Source organism: Alligator mississippiensis, chromosome 2 (assembly GCF_030867095.1).
Source record: "Alligator mississippiensis isolate rAllMis1 chromosome 2, rAllMis1, whole genome shotgun sequence".
NCBI lineage: Eukaryota > Metazoa > Chordata > Crocodylia > Alligatoridae > Alligator > Alligator mississippiensis.
In genome coordinates, this window is record NC_081825.1 from 223,974,265 (window position 1) to 223,993,601 (window position 19,337).

Consider the following 19,337-nt stretch of genomic DNA (forward strand, 5'->3'; position numbering starts at 1 on the left):
TCGTCTTGCTTTGTGCCCGAAGGATCGCTTCCTTAAGGCACAGCCACCCTTCTTGGGCTCCCATCCCTTCAAAACTCCTACTCTGCAATGCGTCCTTGACTAATTGCCTGAGTTCATTGAGATCAGCTTTCCTAAAGTCTAGCACTTTCACCCTACTAGTTACCTTACCCACTTGACGTCTTATGGTGAATTCTATTATTAGGTGATCACTGTCTCCCAAATGGCTACCGATCTGGAGGTCCCCTACCATGTCATCCCCTGTTGCCAATACCAGATCCACTATGGCATTCCCCCTAGTGGGACCATGCACCTCCTGTGTCAGGTGGAGGTCCTGTACACAGGTTAGAAACCTGCATGAGTGGTGGGACTTTGCTGTCTGCGTCTCCCAGCAGATGTTCGGGTAGTTTAGGTCCCCCATGACTACCGCCTCTTTAGCTTTTATGGTCTCCGAGAGTTGCCTCAGGAGCCCCGCATTTATTTCTTCCCCTTGGTGTGGGGGTCTGTAGCAGACCCCTACCACCAAATCCCTTTCTCCTTGCCCCCCATGTAGCCTAACCCACAATCCTTCTACTTCCTCATCCTTGGATTCTGTCTTGATGAGGGTTGATGTATATTGCTCACTGACATAAAGTGCAACCCCCCCCCCCCCTTTCTTCCCCGACCTGTCCTTTCTGTACAATCTGTAGCCCTCAATATGTACCGCCCAGTCGTGGGATGAATCCCACCAGGTTTCTGTTAGCCCCACTAAGTCATAGGTGTTTAGTGCAAGCAGGAGCGCTAGTTCATCCTGCTTGTTCCCCATGCTCCTAGCATTAGTATATAGGCTCTTGAGCCCTGCGACTGGTGCCTTTGCTGCCCCCCCGCTCCGAGTCCCAAGGGGCCCATTGTTTCTTACCTTCTTGTTTCTTACCTGTTCTGTAGTGCTGGTCTCCCCATGGCTTTCAGGTTTCCAGTGCTCTCTTTCTTCAGGCTGGTCTGTCCTTGTGGGTGCCACATGGTTTGGTGGCTATCATTGTCTATCATTAAACTGCCAAAAGCACCATGTGCTCAGTAATGAAAACCAGCTGTAAATTTGATTAAATGCAGTCAACACGGAGCATCACTATAAAACATACGGTCCACATTGGGCAAACATACCAAGGGAACCTACCACAAGGATATGTTAGTGTAGCCCATCTGAATAAGATATATGGCAGTGCCCATTGTGCTCAGTGCCCTCAGCGCCAACTCTTTTTCAAGTCGCATCGAATACATGCCTCTTTACAGCATCAGCTGAGTTGTCCCTTTCTTTCTCATTTCCAGTTATTCCTGTTTCTCCACTAGCTTGGCAAACCACCAAACAGGGCCCCAAACAATTCACCCAGAATCATAGAAAACTAGAATCATAGAAAACTAGGGTTGGAAGAGACCTCAGGAGGTCATCTAGTCCAACCCCCTGCTCAAAGCAGTACCATCCCCAACTAGATTATCTTAGCAAAGGTTTTGTCTAGCCTGGTCTTAAAAACCTTCAGGGATGGTGATTCTACAACCTCTGGGTAATGTGTTCCAGTGCTTTACTAACCTACTGAGAGTTTTTCCTAATTCTAACCTTAACCTCCCTTGCTGCAACCTGAGACCATTGTTCCTTACTCTGTCATCTGCCACCACTGGGAGCACAGTCCAGCTCCACCCTCTTTGGAGCCGTCCTACAGGTAGTTGAAGGCTGCTGTTAAATTCCCTGAGTCTTTTTTTTCCAGACTATATAAGCCCAGTTCTTTCTGCCTCTCTTCAGAAGTCATGTGCCCTAGCCCCCCAAACAAAATTGTTGCGCTTTGCTGGAATCTCTCCAACATGTCTGGGGGGGGAGGGTGGCAAAACTGGACACAGTACTCCAGATACGACCTCAGCAGTGTCAGACAGAGGGGAATAATCCCTTCCCTCGATCTGCTGGCAGTATTTCTACTGATGCAGCCCACTGTGCCATTAGCCTTCTTCAAAACAAGGGCACACTGTTGGCTCATATTCAGCTTATTGTTCACTGTAACCCCCAGATCTTTTTTCTGCAGAGCTGCTGCCCAGCTAGTCATTCCCCAGCCTGTACTAGTGCATGGGATTGTTCCATCCTAAGTGCAGGACTTTGCACTTATTGAACCTCATGAGATTTCTTTTGGGCCAATCCTCCAATTTGTCCAGATCTCTCTGAATCCTAACCTTACCCTCCAGCATATCTACTACTCCCCTGAGCTTGGTGTCATCTGCAAACTTGCTGAGGGTACAGTCTATGCCATCTTCCAGGTTATTGATGAAGATATCAAATGAAACCTGTCCAAGGACCACCAAACCCTAAGGCATTCCACTTGATACCAGCTGCCAACTAGAACTAGAGCCATTAATTACTACCCTTTGAGCCCAACAATCCAGCCAGGTCTCTGTCCACCTTATAATCCATTCATCCAACTCATACTTTCTTAGCTTGTTTGCAAGAATGTTGTGAAAGACTGTATCAGAAGCCTCGCTAAAGTCAAGGTATATCATGTCTACTGCTTCCCTTGCACCCACAGAGCCAGTCTCATCATAGAAGGCAGTCAGGTTGGTCAGGCAGGACTTGAATCCAAGCTGACTATTCCTAATCACCTTCTTCTTCTCCAGGTGCTTAGAAATGGTTTCCTTGAGGACCTGCTCCATAATATTTCCAGGGACTGAAATGAGTTCTCTGGATCCTCCTTCTTTCCTTTTAAAGATGAGCACTATATTTGCCCTTTTCCAGTTATTCGGGATGTCTCCTGACTGCCATGAGTTTTCAAAGATCATGACCATCAGCTGTGCAATCATATCTGCCAAATCCCTCAGGACACTTGGGTGCATCGCATCCAGCCCCATGGATTTGTACACATCCAGCTTTTCTAACCTGTTCTTTCACCACTGTCAACTGGTCACCTCCCCACACTGTGCTGTCAAGTGCAGTAGTCTGGGAGCTGACCTTGTCCATGAAGGCTGAGGTAAAAAAGGCATCTAGTACTTTTCCACATCATCTGTCACTAGATTACCTCCCCCACTCAGAAAAGGATCCACACTTTCCCTGACCTTCCTCTTGTTGGTGACATATTTATAGAAACCTTTCTTGTTACCCTTCACATCCCTTGCTAGCTGCAATTCCAGTTGTGATTTGGCCTTCCTTATTTCATCCCTGCGTGCCCAAACATATGCTTCTCCCTGATTGTTTTACAAGAAATGGAAACTTTAACAGTTTCTTTTTTGCATTTTAATTCATTGAGGTTTTCCCTGCTAAGCCGAGCTGGTCTTCTGCCATACTTGCTAGTCTTCCTACACATTAGGATGGTTCACTCCTGTGCCCTCAGTAAGGTTTCTTTACAGTAAAGCCAGTTCTCCTGGACTCCTTTCCCCCTTAGACTTGCCTCCCAGGGGATCCTGCCCATCAGTTTCCTGAGTGGGTCCAAGTCTGCTTTTCTGAAGTCCAGAGTCCATACTCTGCTGCTTTCCTTCCTTCCTTTCCTCAGGATCCTGAACTCAATCATTTTGTGGTTGCTGCTACGCAAGTTGCCATCCACAACTACATTCCTCATCAATTCTTCCCTGTTTGTGAGCAGCAGGTCAAGAAGAGCATGGCCCCCAGTTAGCCTCTCCAACACCTGCATCAGGGATTTGTCCCCAACACACTCCAAAAACTTCCTGGATTGCTTTTGCAGTGCTGTATTGCCTTCTCAGCAGATACCAGAGTGATTGAAGTTCCCTGTGAGAACCAGGACCTGTGATCAGGAAACTTCTGCTAGCTGTTTGAAGAAAGTCTTATCCACCTCATTCACCTGATCTAGCAGTTTATAGCACACAGCCACCACAACGTCACCCTTGGTGCTCTCCCCACTGACCCCAACCCAGAGACTTTCAGCAGGCCTATCTCCAATTTCATACTGGAGCTCTGTGCAGTCATGCAGCTTTTTTACATAAAGTGCAACTCCTCCTCCTTTTCTCCCTTGCCTGTCTTTCCTGAACAGTTTGTACCCATCCATGACAGTACTCTCCAGTCATGCGAGCTCCCGGCACATCTCTGTTATTCCAATCATGTCATAGTTCTGACACTGTACAAGGACTTCCAGTTCTTCCTACTTGTTTCCCAGGCTCCATGCATTTGTGTACAGACATCTGAGGTAACTAGCCGTTTTTCCTACATTCTCAGGAAGAGTGAAACAGCCTCTCCTGTTGCCCACTCCTGCTTGTGCTTCCTCCAGATCACCTGCTTCCCCACTCCCCTCAGGGCTTTGGTCTCCATCCCCCGTTGAACTTCTTTTAAAGCCCTCCTCACCAGGCTAGTAAGCCTATGTGCTAAGATGCTCTTCCCTCTCTTCAACAGGTGGAGCCTGTCTCTTCGTAGCAATCTTGGAGCAACATCCCATGGCTGAAGAAGCCAAAGTTCTGCTGGCGACACCATCTATGCAGCCATGCATTGATCTGCAAGATGCATCCACTCCTGCCTGAGCCCTTCCACATGACTGGAAGGATCGAGGAGAACACCACCTGAGCCCCTGTCCCCTTCACCCCTACACCCAGAACCCTGTAGTCGCTCTTGATCTGCTCAGGATCACCCCTGGCAGTATCATTGGTGCTCACATGGATGAGCAGCAGGTAATAGTCAGAGGGCTGGATGAGTCTGAGTAATCTTACTGTGACATCTCAGATCTGGGCAAGCAGCAGACCTTCTGAAACAACAGGTCAGGCTAGCAGATGGATGGCTCTGTCCCTTGCAAAAGAGTCTCCAACCACAGCTGCCACCACCACCTGCTGCTTCCTCTTGGTGGCAGTTGTCTCAATCCTTCCAACCTTTGGGATGCTTGGCTTGGCCTCTTCCGCCAGTGAAATGTGCTTCTCCTCTGTTGCTAGACAAACCACTGCACGTGGAGATGAAGACTTCTGGTTGCTGCCAAAATCCCTCTGTTGCCCCCTCTCTCAGCCTCTTGCATAGGATTAGCATGGCCCCTCCTTCCATGATGAGCTAGGCCAGGTTACCCTGCACTTCATCTGCATAGAAACTTCTGGAGGATCCCAGGACTCGTGCCAAGAACACCTGGTTTCAGTCATGAGTGGAGGGCTAATTAGTACATGGATCCTTTGTGGGGTAGTAGTTGGAGTGCGTGCACATACTGAGCTGTGGGGTCCCCACAGCTTGAAATGCTGCTAATTCTGCTGGGGCCCAGCCCAATGAACTATGTGGTAAATCCAGAGCCTTGTGCCTCTGGATTAATATTGTGTATAGTTCTTAGCCTCTTGTGTGCTAAGATCAAATGCAACCAGCCCCGCATGCTGGACGCGTCACCGTGGTACCCCACATGAGGACCTTCTTGGAGCAGTTCCTGAAGGACACAGTCCGAAACAAGTATGCCAGCAACCTGAGGGCCAAACCCAACCAGGGCAAGGTCTTCGACGTCACCTCAAAGACCTATGGGACTCTAGCAAACACTTCATGCTCAGCGGGAGCTTCATGTACTTTGTGGACTGGCACTTCCTCCACCGCACCTGCCTCAACTGCCTGCCTCTGAATGGGGCTTTGGCCACTGGGACGAGAGGTCCCAACAGTGTGGCTATGCGGTAGAGACCCTCCCCCACATGCTGTGCAGCTGCAGGCCGCGTGCCAGAGCCTGGCAGCTCCACCACAATGCTGTCCAGGACCGCCTGGTGAGGGCCATCCTGGCCGCAGCAGGGGAGATCTCTGTGAACCACACTGTCCTGGGCTGCAAGAGCCAGATGCGACCCAACATTATGATCACCAGTGAGGAGACCAAGAAGGTCGTGATAGTGGACGTGATCATCCCCTTCGAGACCTGGTGCCAAGCCTTCACTGACTCCTGCGCTCACAAGTGGAAGAAGTACTCCCCACTCGCCGACAACCTGAGGGGCTGCGGCTATGACGTGACGGTTGACATGCTTATTGTGAGAACGCTCAGAGCCTGGGACCCCAGCAACAAGAGCGTCCTGTGTTCCCGCCACTACGCCAAGCTGATGCGCTGCCTCATGGTGTCCTACGCTATCTGTTGGTCCCACGAATACTAAGTGGAGCACATCACAGGCCACCGCCAGTACTCTGACCCCACCAGATGGACTGCCTCCAGACCAGACCACCTGAACCCCCCTCTGCACCACATGAACTTCACTTCGAGAGGATTCTTCAGCAACGGACCACCCCGCTCCACCCAAAGAGGCCCCCCGCGATGAGACTCTATATGGACTGAGACACTTTCTTCAACCTACTTCCTCCACCATTGCGGACCATTGTACGGGTTTGTGTGTATCTGTATTCTTTCTCTCTCAGCATTGCAAACCCCCTCCCCTCACCCCCAGGCTTAGTTGACTAACATTGTATTTTCTGTAACCTAGTTGCGTTCCTCTCCACACCTCCATCCCTCTAAAGTTAGTTTCTTGCTCAGGCAATTTGTATTTCCCTACTGGCTTTGTCATATTTTTGGATTCACAATCCTAAACATTTACTGATAAAATTCAGTTTGCTGCACTGGTCTGTTCCCTGAACCAAGATCACTTTGAGTGGCATTGAATAGTAGAGGGTGGAGACCTGTCCAATGCACTATGGACAGGACACCTTATGAGAGCGTGCTATAGCCTCCCAATGGGAGCATCTCAGCTACACACCTGTTTTATGAATATCAGGGATTTCTCCCAAGCTTGCTCCTTTGGGCTAAGGGCAAACGACTCGAGGACATCTGATTTCGAAGACGTCCAGGCTTGGGGCTTGTACGTAGGATGCCTGCCATGAATTTGGGAGTATCTGAAGCCCCAGGCTGAAGGGTCTGGGAAGGAGGGCACTTGTCGGTGATAGTGTCACACAGACTTGCACAATTGAGTTCTGCTCGTTTGATAGAATTTGGAACTGATTTAGCTAATTTGGCTTGAGACACAAAAATAAATTTTTTAAAACGTTTGTACTATATATAAGGAGGTACAAAAGTGCTGCTTAAAAGTATGTTTATAGCGTACGTGTGCTAAAACTTGCAGCAGTTTCAAAAAAGATGAAAACCATCAATTCTGGATGAACTAAGTCTATGGGTACTCATAGTAATTTGGCTACATATAATTTAATACAGACATGTTTATTTCAAAGTCAGTGTTTTCAGATTTGCCCCTTACTTCCATGTGCTCAGGGATAGCAGCATCTGACAGCAGGGGAAGGATGGGAAGGGGTTGCTGGGAGATGTTGGAAGGGGGGAGGCAGTTGAGGGCAAGGGAACCCCCAGATTTATTTTCCTTGCTGTAGCAGTGGGAAGGGGACAAATTCAAGGCAAACTCTCCAATAATTTGATTCTATACCTGGAAGATTATAGTTAATTTATAAATTTTCCATAAGTAGAATCTAATTATTGGGTGGTTGTCTCATAATCAGGATCATCTTATATTTGAATAAATATGGTAGTTAAAAGCTAGATATTTTTTACATTTTGGTTCCTACTTGAAATCTCTGGGTTTATCTTGTGACTTACATGTAGGTGTTCTGTCACCTAATAGTGCTGGTATTCTCTGGTATCCTGTAGCACCCTTAAAAGGATCTCATGGCAGCCAGTTGAGAATTGAAGCTCTATAGATTAGCTGGTGAAAGGGTATGTATGTGTGTAATACAGTGGGAAGTAAGTAATGTCTGTCTGAATACCCCACTCCAGAGGCAGTACAACCAAGCACCTCTTTTTGGCATCTTTTTGCCCCATGTGTGCCTGTCTGCCTGGCATTTGAATGTGTCCCACTTAGTTATAAGTATTCTTGTGTGTCTTCCCTATAAAATTAAATCTTGGGGAAGGGGCAGGGCAAGTACTCATCTTCATCCTAGATTTATAGGCCATACTGAGTCTTGTAAAGCATAAGCAACAGAAGAACCTAGACTTGAGCTCTTTGTCTTCACCCTGGGACAAGTGGTAGCCAAACCTATTTTGATAGGCTGCATTAGAATAATTGGCAGCATTCATTCTTCCTGTGTCATCACTGGAGACTTAGTTTGGTGTGATTACTTAAAGATCAAAATGGGAAAAGTTTAGATTTGAGTCTCGATCTTTGAGCAGTCCTACTTGGGAGTCAGAGTAGATTGTTCCCATGCCTATAAACATCACATTCAGAACGTCAGCAGTAATGCCTCTGTGCCGGTAGCTGACTTAAGATATGTAGCCAGTACAACATCAGATGCCAACTGGGGTGCACCCATGTATCAGTAGGCTATTGAATCAGCAGTGATGAAAGGAGAAGTTACTTTATCAGCTTTTTTGTTCATTGTAGCTGATAATGTTTACCGATAATTATGCTTTCTGGCGCATAGAATGCTGTGACGCTTAAACCATGAGACAAGAATATTTTTGCTGTGGTGTGCACCGTGCTGTAAATATGTCTCAGAGGAGCACGGTATGGAATTCATGTCTGAAAAGAACAACAGAACAGCTGATTGCAAAGTATGTGCTGCAGATATTTCACGTGGAGGCAATACCAATAAAAATTTCAACGCAAGGAACTTAATACAGCACCTCAAGATGCTCTGTGCTACAGAATACAACGGTTTCCTAAAGATGGCTGCAGACAAGAAAGAAGCAGGAAAAGCACTGTGCCAAAGCAGCTATCATTACATGAAGCAATAAACTGCTCACAGAAATTTGGAAGTGGAGATGTCAGCGCAACCTCATATGTTATGGATGAGAAGAAGAACCGACTGATGTGTAAAAAAGCAGAAATGTTGCTTTTTGTCAAGAAAAACCTTGACACTAACCCACTTTCTATGCTAAAATTGAGTAATCAGTGAGGAAGCTATGGATGTGTCTTTTTTTTTTTTTTTTTTTCCTACCAATACTGTAGTTACAATGGAGAACACCACCTGAGCCCCTGTCCCTTTCACCCCTACACCCAGAACCCTGTAGCCACTCTTGATCTGCTCAGGATTGTCCCTGGCAGTATCATTGGTGCTCACATGGATGAGCCATTATTACAATGACTTATACTACTACAAACTACCTCAACATTTTTGTAATTTTTACATCTTGATCTGCAATTCTTGTGGGTTTATTTTGAAACCAAAATTGTTATGATTATGCCTTTTTTTTCTGGCTTTGTTTGGGTGATTTTTGTAAAACAAATTGAATGTTGAGTTTTATAATGACTTTGCCATCAAATGAATCATTATATAAGTGTATAAAGTTTATACTGCAAACTACCATTTTAAAGGTAAAAGTTTTAAAGTTAATATGTGTCTGTTTTTATTTTGCTACAAAATGTTTCTAGAAGCAGGAATGCAAAAAAAAAATAAATCTGTCCATCTATGTGCGCTCGTGTGTGTATGTGCGATAAATTCAAGAGCAAAAAAAGGTTTAAGTCAGTAGTTTAAAATGCCTTGCGCTATTACTAAATATCAGTTATTGGATCCGCTTCGGCTTATGATTGTTTAATCAGTGGCTATTGGTATCAGCTAAGAAAGTCTTTATCAGTGCACCCCTAGCACTGACTTTAATGTGTTTGGAACCACTGCACTCTTATATGCCCCAGCAGAATACCGTGCTACTGTATGGTCCAGAAGTTGATATATGTGCACACGCACATTGCAAACCATTTATGCATGAAGCTCACAAGCTACTAGAAGAGATTGGGGATGCTGAACCAAACCTGGAGTGGGCCTACCTCTGAGAGAGGTCAGGCCTATTCCTGCAATGTTTAGTACCGACACCAAACTAGTCCTCCATTGGGCATGACCTTTGCAGAGATGCGAGGGTCAAGTTGAACAGGCTGAGATCTGGATATGGATGCTTCAAAACAACACTTTCCAAGATGAACATCTTGGAAACCCCCATGTGTGAATGTGGTCTCCAATAAACAGTTGAGTCCTTAATCAAAAGCTGCAGTCTTTACAAATGCCTAGACGAGGTGTATGGAATCTGCACATTGAGCGGTAATACCAGACAGTGGCTCATAGATTTGGAAGCTGATATAGAATCATAGAAAATTAGGGTTGAAAGAGACCTCAGGAGGTCCTCTAGTGCAGGGGCATGGTCCTGCTCAAAGCAGGGCCATCCCCAAATAGTTCATCCCAGCCAAAGCTTTGTCTAACTGAGTTTTGAAAACCACCAAAGCTGGAGCTTCCACCTCCTCTCTGGGTAACCTGTTCCAAGTGTTTTTACTAATATCTGATGCCGTGCAGAAGAGAGAGCTTAAAGATGACGCAGCAGGTGCAGTGACCCCTGGAAGTATTGGCAATGAAGTCAGGAAGCAGAGAAAATGAAGGAGCAAAAGTTCAGCACATTCAGTCACGTGCAGATAGCAGTTTTTTCCCCCCTGTAGCTTGTAATTTGGCAAAACTGGATACATTTTCAGTGGAGATATTAGGAGGCACCTTGTCTGGGTATTATAAACTAGAGGTCACTGGTTTGATAGCTGCAGTTTCCAGGTAGCCAGTCTCTTATTAACTAAATGGATTAATTCAACCTCTAAATGTTCGATAAAGTTACAAATAAGTGAAAACAGGACATTATAATGGAACAGGTAGCCACTTGCATACATAAGGCGGGGAATTGAGGCCCCCATAGTGAGGGAGTTGGGCAGGGCTGGGGCTGCTGCCCAGCTGAGGTGGTGCATGGAGCTTGGGGCCCAGGGCTGGAATATGTGGCTGCAAGGCCTGGGTGGGGAGTGGGATGGAACTGCAGGAAACTCCTCCAGGGGACAGCAGGGGAGGGGAGGGGCTGGGTCTCTGCCACTGCATGCAGTCCTGGAGGGGTATGTGCCCTCCAGATTTGTGCGTGAGGCAGGGGCGGGGTGGTGGATGCAGGCTTCGGCTCCCCAGCCTACTGCTCTACCCCTGGTGCCTCAGCGGCACAGTAGGACAGAGCAGGACGGAAGCTCGATGCCATTGCTATGAGCCCTGTGCCATCATGGTGAAGCACCTCCTGCCTACCCAGCAGCAGTGGAAGGCACAACCCCACACCACCACCCCCACTGCTGCCGGATGGGCAGGGGGCGCATCACTATGGTGCTTGGCTTACAGTGGCAGCATTAAGTTTGTAACCCCCACTCTGTCCTGCCACGCCAGATCCTGCCTGCTGGGCCACAGAGGCCCCGTAGGTAGGGCAGCAGGGCGGGGAGCCTGAGCTCACAATGGCGGGGAGCCTGGCCCACAATGGCCAACCCACGCCCATAGCCGCACACCTCCCCGATGGGATCCACTCTGGCCATGCTGCCCACAGGGGAGGGGAAGCCAGGCTTTGTGCTCTGTTCTGGTGCAGCAGCAGCTGCCTCTGCTTCCCATGGGCAGCACCCAGCAGGTATTGATGGGGGGCAGAGGGCTGCTGACCTGGTTCCCTGACCCCATAGCCTTGGCATTTGGGGGTCCCCTCCATCAGGGCTGGGGGAGTGAGGGGTATCAACAGGAACAGGAGGCTGTGGTTGGTGAGCAAAGGGAACCAGCAGGGGTGGGGAGTGAAAGATTGTTTGGTTTTTAATCAGAGAATTTGCAATTTTTTTTACATCAGAGAATTGTGCGATTTTTAAACAGAGAAAACTATGATCACTGCTTACTGTGTCCCCCGTCAAGCATCTCTTATTTAACTGAATAAGCCCTAGCTTCTTTAGTTTCTCCTCATATGGAAGCCCCTCCATACCACTAGTCATCCTTGTTGCCCTTCTCTCTACCTTCTCTTGTTCTTCTATATCCTTTTTTAGGTGTGGGGATCAGAACTGGACACAATATTCAAGGTGTGGGTGCACTGTAGATTTATAAAGAGGCATAATGATACTTCATGTTGTTTACAATTCCCTTTTTAATAATTTCTAACATTTTATTTGCCTTTTTGTTGGCTGCTGAGCACTAAGCCAATGTTTTTAGTGACCTGTCCTCAACAACTAACAGCTAATGTAGAGCCCATCCTAGTTTAGGTATAGTTTGGGTTATTTTTGCCCAGGTGCATCACTTCATGCTTATCTACATTGAATTGCATCTTCCATTTAGTTGCCTATCCTCTCAATCATGCCAGATCCTATTGTAGTTCCTCACAGTCCACCTTTGTCTTTAACACTTTGAATAATTTTGTAGCTGAAAATTTGGCTGCTTTGCTACCCACCCCCTTTTCCAGACATTTATGAATATATTAAATGGCACTGGTCTCAACACAGATCCCTGGGGGACCCTGCTTTTTATTTAATTCCATCCTGAAACTTGACCATTTATACTCACTCTATGCCTTCTATCTTTGAGCCAATTTCTAATCCACAAGTGAACGTTTCCTGTAATCTCATGACAACCTAACCTAGTTTAGAGCCTCTGATGGGGGACCTTGTCAGAAGCTTTTTGGAAATCCAAATATACTGTGTTAGCTAGATCACCCTGATCTACCTGCTTTATTGACACCCTCAAAGAACTCTAGTAGGTTAGTGAGGCACAATTTCTCCTTGACAAAACCATGTTAATTCCTCCCCAGGAAGTCATAGTCATCCATGTGCTAAAAAAATCTTTTTTGGTATTATTTCTACCAATTTTCTAGGAACAGAAGTTAGGCTCGTAGTTCCCTGCATCTACTCTAGAGCCTTTTTTTAAATATGGGAGTCACATTGGTACCAAGGCTGTTTTTAGTGAGAGGTTGCATATTAGTTAGGAGTTCAGCAATTTCCAGTCTGAACTCCTTCTGCACCCTAAGGTGAATGCCATCAGGTCCTTGTGATTTGCTGCCATTTAGTGTATCTGTTTCCTCTGAGACCTTATCTATGACACCTCAGCTGGGGTCAGCTCCAGTGACTTGTCTCTAGAGAGGAATAGATCTAGTGAAGGAATTTCCCTGACATTTTCCACAGTGAAGACAGATGCAGAGAATGCATTCAGTTTCTTAGCAATGGTCCTGTTATCTTTTAGCGCCGCTTTACAACTGATCATCTAAAGGCAGCACTGACTGACAGGTCTTTGGCTTCTAGCATACTTAAAGACGATTTTATCTCTACCTTTTGTGTCTCTTGCAAGTTTTTCCTCAAATTCTCTCTTAGGTTGCCTTATTACAGTTTTACATTTGATTTGCCATTGTTTATGTTCTTTTTTATTTTCCTCATTAGGATTTGACTTCCACTTTTTGAAAGAAGCCTTTTTTCTGCTTACTGCCTTTGCAGTTCTGCCATTAAACCATGCTGCCTTTTTGTCTACCTTTTTTTTTTTGTTTTGCAGTATGCATTTGCTCTAGTGCCTCCAGTATGGTGTTCCTGAACAGTTCCCATGCTGTCTACATGTTCCTTACCTATAAGGGCCGTTTAAAAATTTTACCTAACTAGCTTCCTCATTTTAGTGTAGTTTCTTTTTAAAGTTATGGGCTACTGTGGTAGATTTTCTTGTCTCCCTTCCTACCTGGATGGCAAACTCAATTGCATTTTGATCAGTATTGCCAAGCAACTCAGTAACACTTTCCTTTTGCACCAAATCCCGAGTACTACGTAGAACTAGGTCAAGAATGGCCTTTCCTCTTGTAGGTTCCAGGACTAAGTGTTTCAGTAAGTAGCCTTTTATAACATCCAAGACATTTGGTTTCTGTATCCTGGCCTGAAGTTAGATAAACCCAGTCTATTTGTTTCATAGATTTCATAGCCATTAGGGCTGGAAGGGACCTTGGAAGATCATAGAGTCCAGCCCCCTGCCCAAGAGGCAGGAAGTCAGCTGGGGTCACAGGATCCCAGCAAGATAAGCATCCAAATTTCTCTTGAAGGCATTCAGTGTAGGTACTTGAACCACCTCTGGCAGGCTATTCCAGACCTTGGGGGCTCAGACAGTAAAGAAATTTTTCCTTATGTCCAGCCTGAAACGGTCTTGCAGTAGTTTATAACTGTTTGACCTTGTCATCCCTTGGTGTTTCTGTCCTATCCACGATGTTCACAACCTTTGCTGTGTCCAGTTCTAGCCCCAAGGCTTGTATTTCCTAAATGCGAAGTGTGAGAGTGTGGACCCAGGAACAGCACGAGACACCAACTAAAAGGAAGTGAGTGGTTGTATGGCACTGCCTTTCTCCATTGGGTAATAGAGCCAACGTTGGTGTTAGGTCAGGGTCATGCCATTTCATCCCTTACGTTCAATTTGACGGCTAACTCATAATGGTATAGTGCATCACCCCAGCGGACTGTGACTTATCAGTTGCAATATAGCCTTTGTATTGGGCTGTCAGCCACTGTCTCTGATCCAGCTTCAGTAGTTTGTGGTGTGCTTTAGCTCTGAAACTTGCTTTGTTTTATGGCCCAAAACTTATACTCATGTGTTTTTTCTTCAGACTTGTATAAGTAAATCTTTAAAAGGACTGATACTAGGATGGTGTACATATTAAGCTGGTGGTTTGGGGAGGTTGATATTTAGTTTTTATTTGTGATGTATATGTTCTTAAGGGCTTTAATATTTCTGAACTCTAAAATCAATCACTGCCACTATTATATAAAAGGCAGGGGTGGCCAGAGTTACCCACCCTGGGAGCCACATCTGATCCTCCACCAAAGGTCAAGGGTGGGGGGAACGCTGAACGAGCATCGAGCCACTCCAGCTTTTCCCTGTGGGGAGCACGCTAATTTCCAGAGAGAAATTCCAATTTAGCCAATTTCCAGAGAGCCACAAGTACCCTTCCAGCAAGCTGTGGTTTGGCCACTGTGGATTTAAACTATCTTCTAAAATACCCCTTACAGGAGCCTATAAGGAGTATTATAAGGAATGTAATCATCCATTTGTCACTATCATTACTAGATGGTACAAAGAGAGAGTGGGTTGAAATTAAATCCTCAGTGGAATTATAGACTCTGAGTCCAGGATGGCCGCTACCTTTCAGGAGTGATTATTATTTTGTATTACAGTAGGAATTATGGACCTGTTAAGCATACTGATAGATGTCTGTAAATAAAAAAATTATGAAGTCACTTGAAGAGCTGTATAAAACTGACCTGAACTTTTATTGGGTGACATTAATTTTGATCTTTTGAAAGTTGTTTTAGTTTGGATAATGTCACTGTATTAATAAATTATGGTTTTCTGTACTGTTTTGCAGGTGGATTCACCAATGAACTTGAAACAGCCTCATGATTTAGTGATGCTCATGAGACAAGAAACTACAGTTAACTACCTCAAAGATCTGGAGGTAATGTGTACAATGTTGTGAGGAGAAATTAATTTCTATATGTGCAGTATGTTGATTAAACTACCCATGTAAATGAGTATAGAGTCAAGAATGATTCTGTCCAGTACTGCAGTGCACTTTCAGTGGAAGAATAAAGAATTCTTCCAGAGTTTATATTGTTTGTACCTGAAATTTGACCTTTCACAGGGGCGGGCAATTATTTCAGGCAGAGGGCCGCTTACCCAGTTTTGGCAGGCTGTTGAGGGCCACATGGGTAGCCCTGTCCCTTGACGGGTGCCCCACCCCCTGGTCACCATCTTGGGACCAATGTCTCAGAGCCAGCACCAGTGGAGCCCAAAGCGGGGCACAAGCTGGCAGGGGTCTGTGGAGCCAGGCTGAGCTGCACCAGCAGGGAGAGGGGTGAAGCTGGCCCAGCTCCATAGAGCCCCTGCCAGCTGGGACCCCGCATTCCTGCTACCCTGCTCTGAGCCCCACCAGCGCTGGCCCTGGAACAACGGTGTGGACCCTGTGCTCCCGCTGGCTCCCCGCCCACTCAGTCCCAGTGCCCCTCAGCCCTGCGGCCCCTCGCCTGCCCCGTGGCCGGTGCTCCCTGCTGCTCCCTGCTGCAGGCACTTGCATCGCACACGGGGATGTCTAGAGGAGGCACAGGCAGCCCTACGCAGGATGCAAGCAGCTACAGCACGAGGCACCAGCCACAGGGCAAGCGAGGGGCCATTTTTCCCCGCTGTGCTCAGCACCAGCTTGTAACCTGGCCCTGCTGCCAGCTGGGCTCCACGTGAGCTCCGGGCTTGCCCGTCGGGGATGCTGCGTAGGGCAGTGTTTGCTGCTGCTGCCTGCCTGGAGCTTGTGTGCTAGGCAGCACAGAGGTGGCGGTGGCAAACACTGCCCGGCACGGCAAGTGGGGGGCTGCAGCTGCTGTCGTCACGTGCAGCCCGGACAGGCGAGCCCAGAGCCAGCACAGAGCCCAGGCTCGCAGCAGGACCGGGTTATAAGCTGATGCTGGGGTTGGGGAAGCAGCCCCTCGCCCGGCCCTGTGGCCAACGACTCATGCTACAGCTGCTGGCAGCCTGCCTGGGGCTGCCTGTGCCTGCGCCTGCTCAGGACAGCCCCATGTGGGCTGCGAGCAGTTGCAGCAGGGAGCACCAGCCACGGGGCAAGGGAAGGGCCGCTTTCCTCCACACTGGGAAGGAGCCCAGGGAAAAGCAGCCCCTCCCTTGCCCTGTGGCTGGTGCTCCGTGCTGCAGCTGCTCACAGCCCGTGTGGAGCTGTCCTGAGCAGGCACAGGCAGCCCCAGGCAGGCTGCCAGCAGCTACATCGCCAGGCGCCGGCCACGAGGCAGGGAGGGGCTGCTTTTCCCCCACCCCACGCTCAGCTTTTCCCTGGGACCCTTTTCCCTGGGATCCTCCCCTGGCGCCCCCCCCCCCCACCCTTACCTGAGGTTCTGGCCAGGGCAGCCATGTGGTCTCAGGCCAGAAGGCCCTGCTGGGGCTACCGGGTGGGGGCGGGGCCGGGCGGGCCCTACTGTTGTGGGAGCACGCTGGGCGTCCCCTGGGTCCTACTGCCCTTGGTTCCTGTCATTTTTGACAGGATCCAAGGACAGATGAATATTAATTTTCTAAATTTTTTAGGGACCCCGCGGGCCAGACAGAATGGCCTCGTGGGCCGAATCCAACCCGCAGGCCGTATTTTGCCCACCCTGACCTATCAGCTATCATTGTCTTGGGTTGCATTTCTTCAAATATAGCTAAGTTACTACATTTTTTTTCATGGAACCTACATTAACTTTTTTTTTTTAAATGCCTTTAAACTCTCTTTGGCTGTTCAGGAATAAGGAGGAATTATTTCCCAGGGAAGTGGTCCTCGCCCCTACCTTGGGCAAATTCAAGAGGAGGTTGAATGATTGCCTGTCTGGGGTTTTGTGAACCCAGCATTCATTCCTGCCTGTGGCAGGGGGTCAGGCTAGATGATCTGTTCAAGTCTCTCCTGACCCTAGCTAGTATGAAACTGTGAATTCCATAAGCTGTACAGAAACATTGCCTTGGGTGCATTCTGAATTGGTTTAGCTACTATTTAGAATGATCTTTGTAGATGGATACATTTTCACAATACTTGTCAGTTCGTGTCTGTCTATGATCTTCTTTCTTCCCATTGTTCTTTTTAGGAATTTTCTTTCCTGTGCACATTGGGAAGCAAATTAAGTAACATTTACCTCCTAAATACTTTTGTTAGTGAGAGAGAAGAGTTGACCTTCCTCTCAAAGGGGTCTTAATGCACTCTTTAAACTGATGTATTAAAACCTAGATAGCATGGTAAGGAGCATCTTAGAAATGCATTGAATAACATATTGTAAGCTCTTTGAATGAAGGACTGTCTCTAAGTCACCAGCTCACAGTTTTTCTTATACAGCTAACTTGCAAACTAAGTAGACTAATAAAGTTTGCCTGCAGTTATAGCATCATGTACACATGCCTGTCTGAAGTAACATTCTATATTTGATCTTGCATGACCATGGGAGTCTTTTAAACGTTTATTTCCAGCTGTGGTGTGAAGTAGAAGGACCAGAGTATCTTCTTGTTCCATACTTTTGTGACTGAATGTTTCCTCTGTGCCAGCTTGGGCAGGAATCAAATATGACGAACTGCTCTGCTGGATCAGATGATTGGTTCACTGGCTTCTAGCAGTAGTCGATACCCTGATATACTTCATGAGAAGAAAAATCACTGTAATATACTTCACCAATTGGCCAGTGCTTTGCACGAGGCCAGGAGAGTGCATTGTGGGAGGAAATTATTCTTGATCTCGACTCTTATGTTAACTGCCCACCTCCTCCCCTGACTCAGCAATGCTTGTCTTGATGAACTGCTAACTGGATCGTGGTCCCCCACGATCCACTGGCTGGAAAATTGGCTCCGGGGTCGGACCCAGAGGGTAGTAATTGATGGAAGTCACTCATCGTGGTGTCCTGTGACCAGTGGGGTCCCCCAGGGCTCTGTCCTTGGACCCATACTGTTCAACATCTTCATTAACGATGTGGACACGAGTCAGAAGCGGACTGGCCAAGTTCGCCGATGACACCAAACTTTGGGGCAAAGCATCCACGCCAGAAGACAGGCGGGTGATCCAGGCTGACCTGGACAGGCTCAGCAAGTGGGCGGATGAAAATCTGATGGTGTTCAATGCCGATAAATGCAAGGTTCTCCACCTTGGGAAGAAAAACCCGCAGCATCCTTATAGGCTCGGCAGTGCTATGTTGGTTAGCACTATGGAAGAAAGAGACTTGGGGGTCATCATTGACCACAAGATGAACATGAGCCTGCAATGCGATGCTGCGGCTAGTAAAGCGACCAAAACGCTGGCTTGCATCCATAGATGCTTCTCAAGCAAATCCCGGGACGTCATTCTCCCCCTGTACTCAGCCTTAGTGAGGCCGCAGCTGGAGTACTGCGTCCAGTTTTGGGCTCCACAATTCAAAAAGGATGTGGAGAAGCTTGAGAGAGTCCAGAGAAGAGCCACGCGCATGATCAGGGGTCAGGGAAGCAGACCCTACGATGACAGGCTGAGAGCCCTGGGGCTCTTTAGCCTGGAAAAGCGCAGACTCAGGGGTGATCTGATGGCCACCTACAAGTTTATCAGGGGTGATCACCAGTATCTGGGGGAACGTTTGTTCACCAGAGCGCCCCAAGGGATGACGAGGACGAATGGTCACAAACTACTACAAGATCGTTTCAGGCTGGACATAAGGAAGAATTTCTTTACTGTCCGAGCCCCCAAGGTTTGGAACAGCCTGCCGCCGGAGGTTGTTCAAGCGCCTTCATTGAACACCTTCAAGATGAAACTGGATGCTTATCTTGCTGGGATCCTATGACCCCAGCTGACGTCCTGCCCTTTGGGCGGGGGGCTGGACTCGATGATCTTCCGAGGTCCCTTCCAGCCCTAATGTCTATGAAATCTATGAAATAAAAGACTTTATACTATTAATGACCATGAAGGTAAGTCAGGCCACAACATTTGTTTTGTCTTTCTTCCCCTGAAGGGCAGGAAGATGCTATAGAAGGAGCTTGCACATTGTAAAGGAATGTTTCTTGTTCCTGATTCTAAACTAACCTGCCATAAATTTTGAGTAGTCATTGTTCTCTTTCTAAGGATTAAGTGGAAGTAAAGGAGACACTGAACAATTTATACTAGGTTTACTACAACTATATGCATGTTTCAGCTAAGTCAAAACATTTCTACAAGATT

General features: G+C 47.3%; 1 protein-coding gene across 1 annotated transcript in view; it reads left to right on the forward strand.

Moving 5' to 3' along the window:
* TTC17 (tetratricopeptide repeat domain 17) overlaps nt 1–19,337 on the forward strand; it is a 109,603-nt gene that overhangs the window by 20,963 nt on the left and 69,303 nt on the right. The window contains exon 2 of the mRNA XM_006258298.4: nt 15,009–15,098. Within this exon, the coding sequence (XP_006258360.2) occupies nt 15,009–15,098 (90 nt within the window). The remainder of the gene's footprint in view (nt 1–15,008; nt 15,099–19,337) is intronic.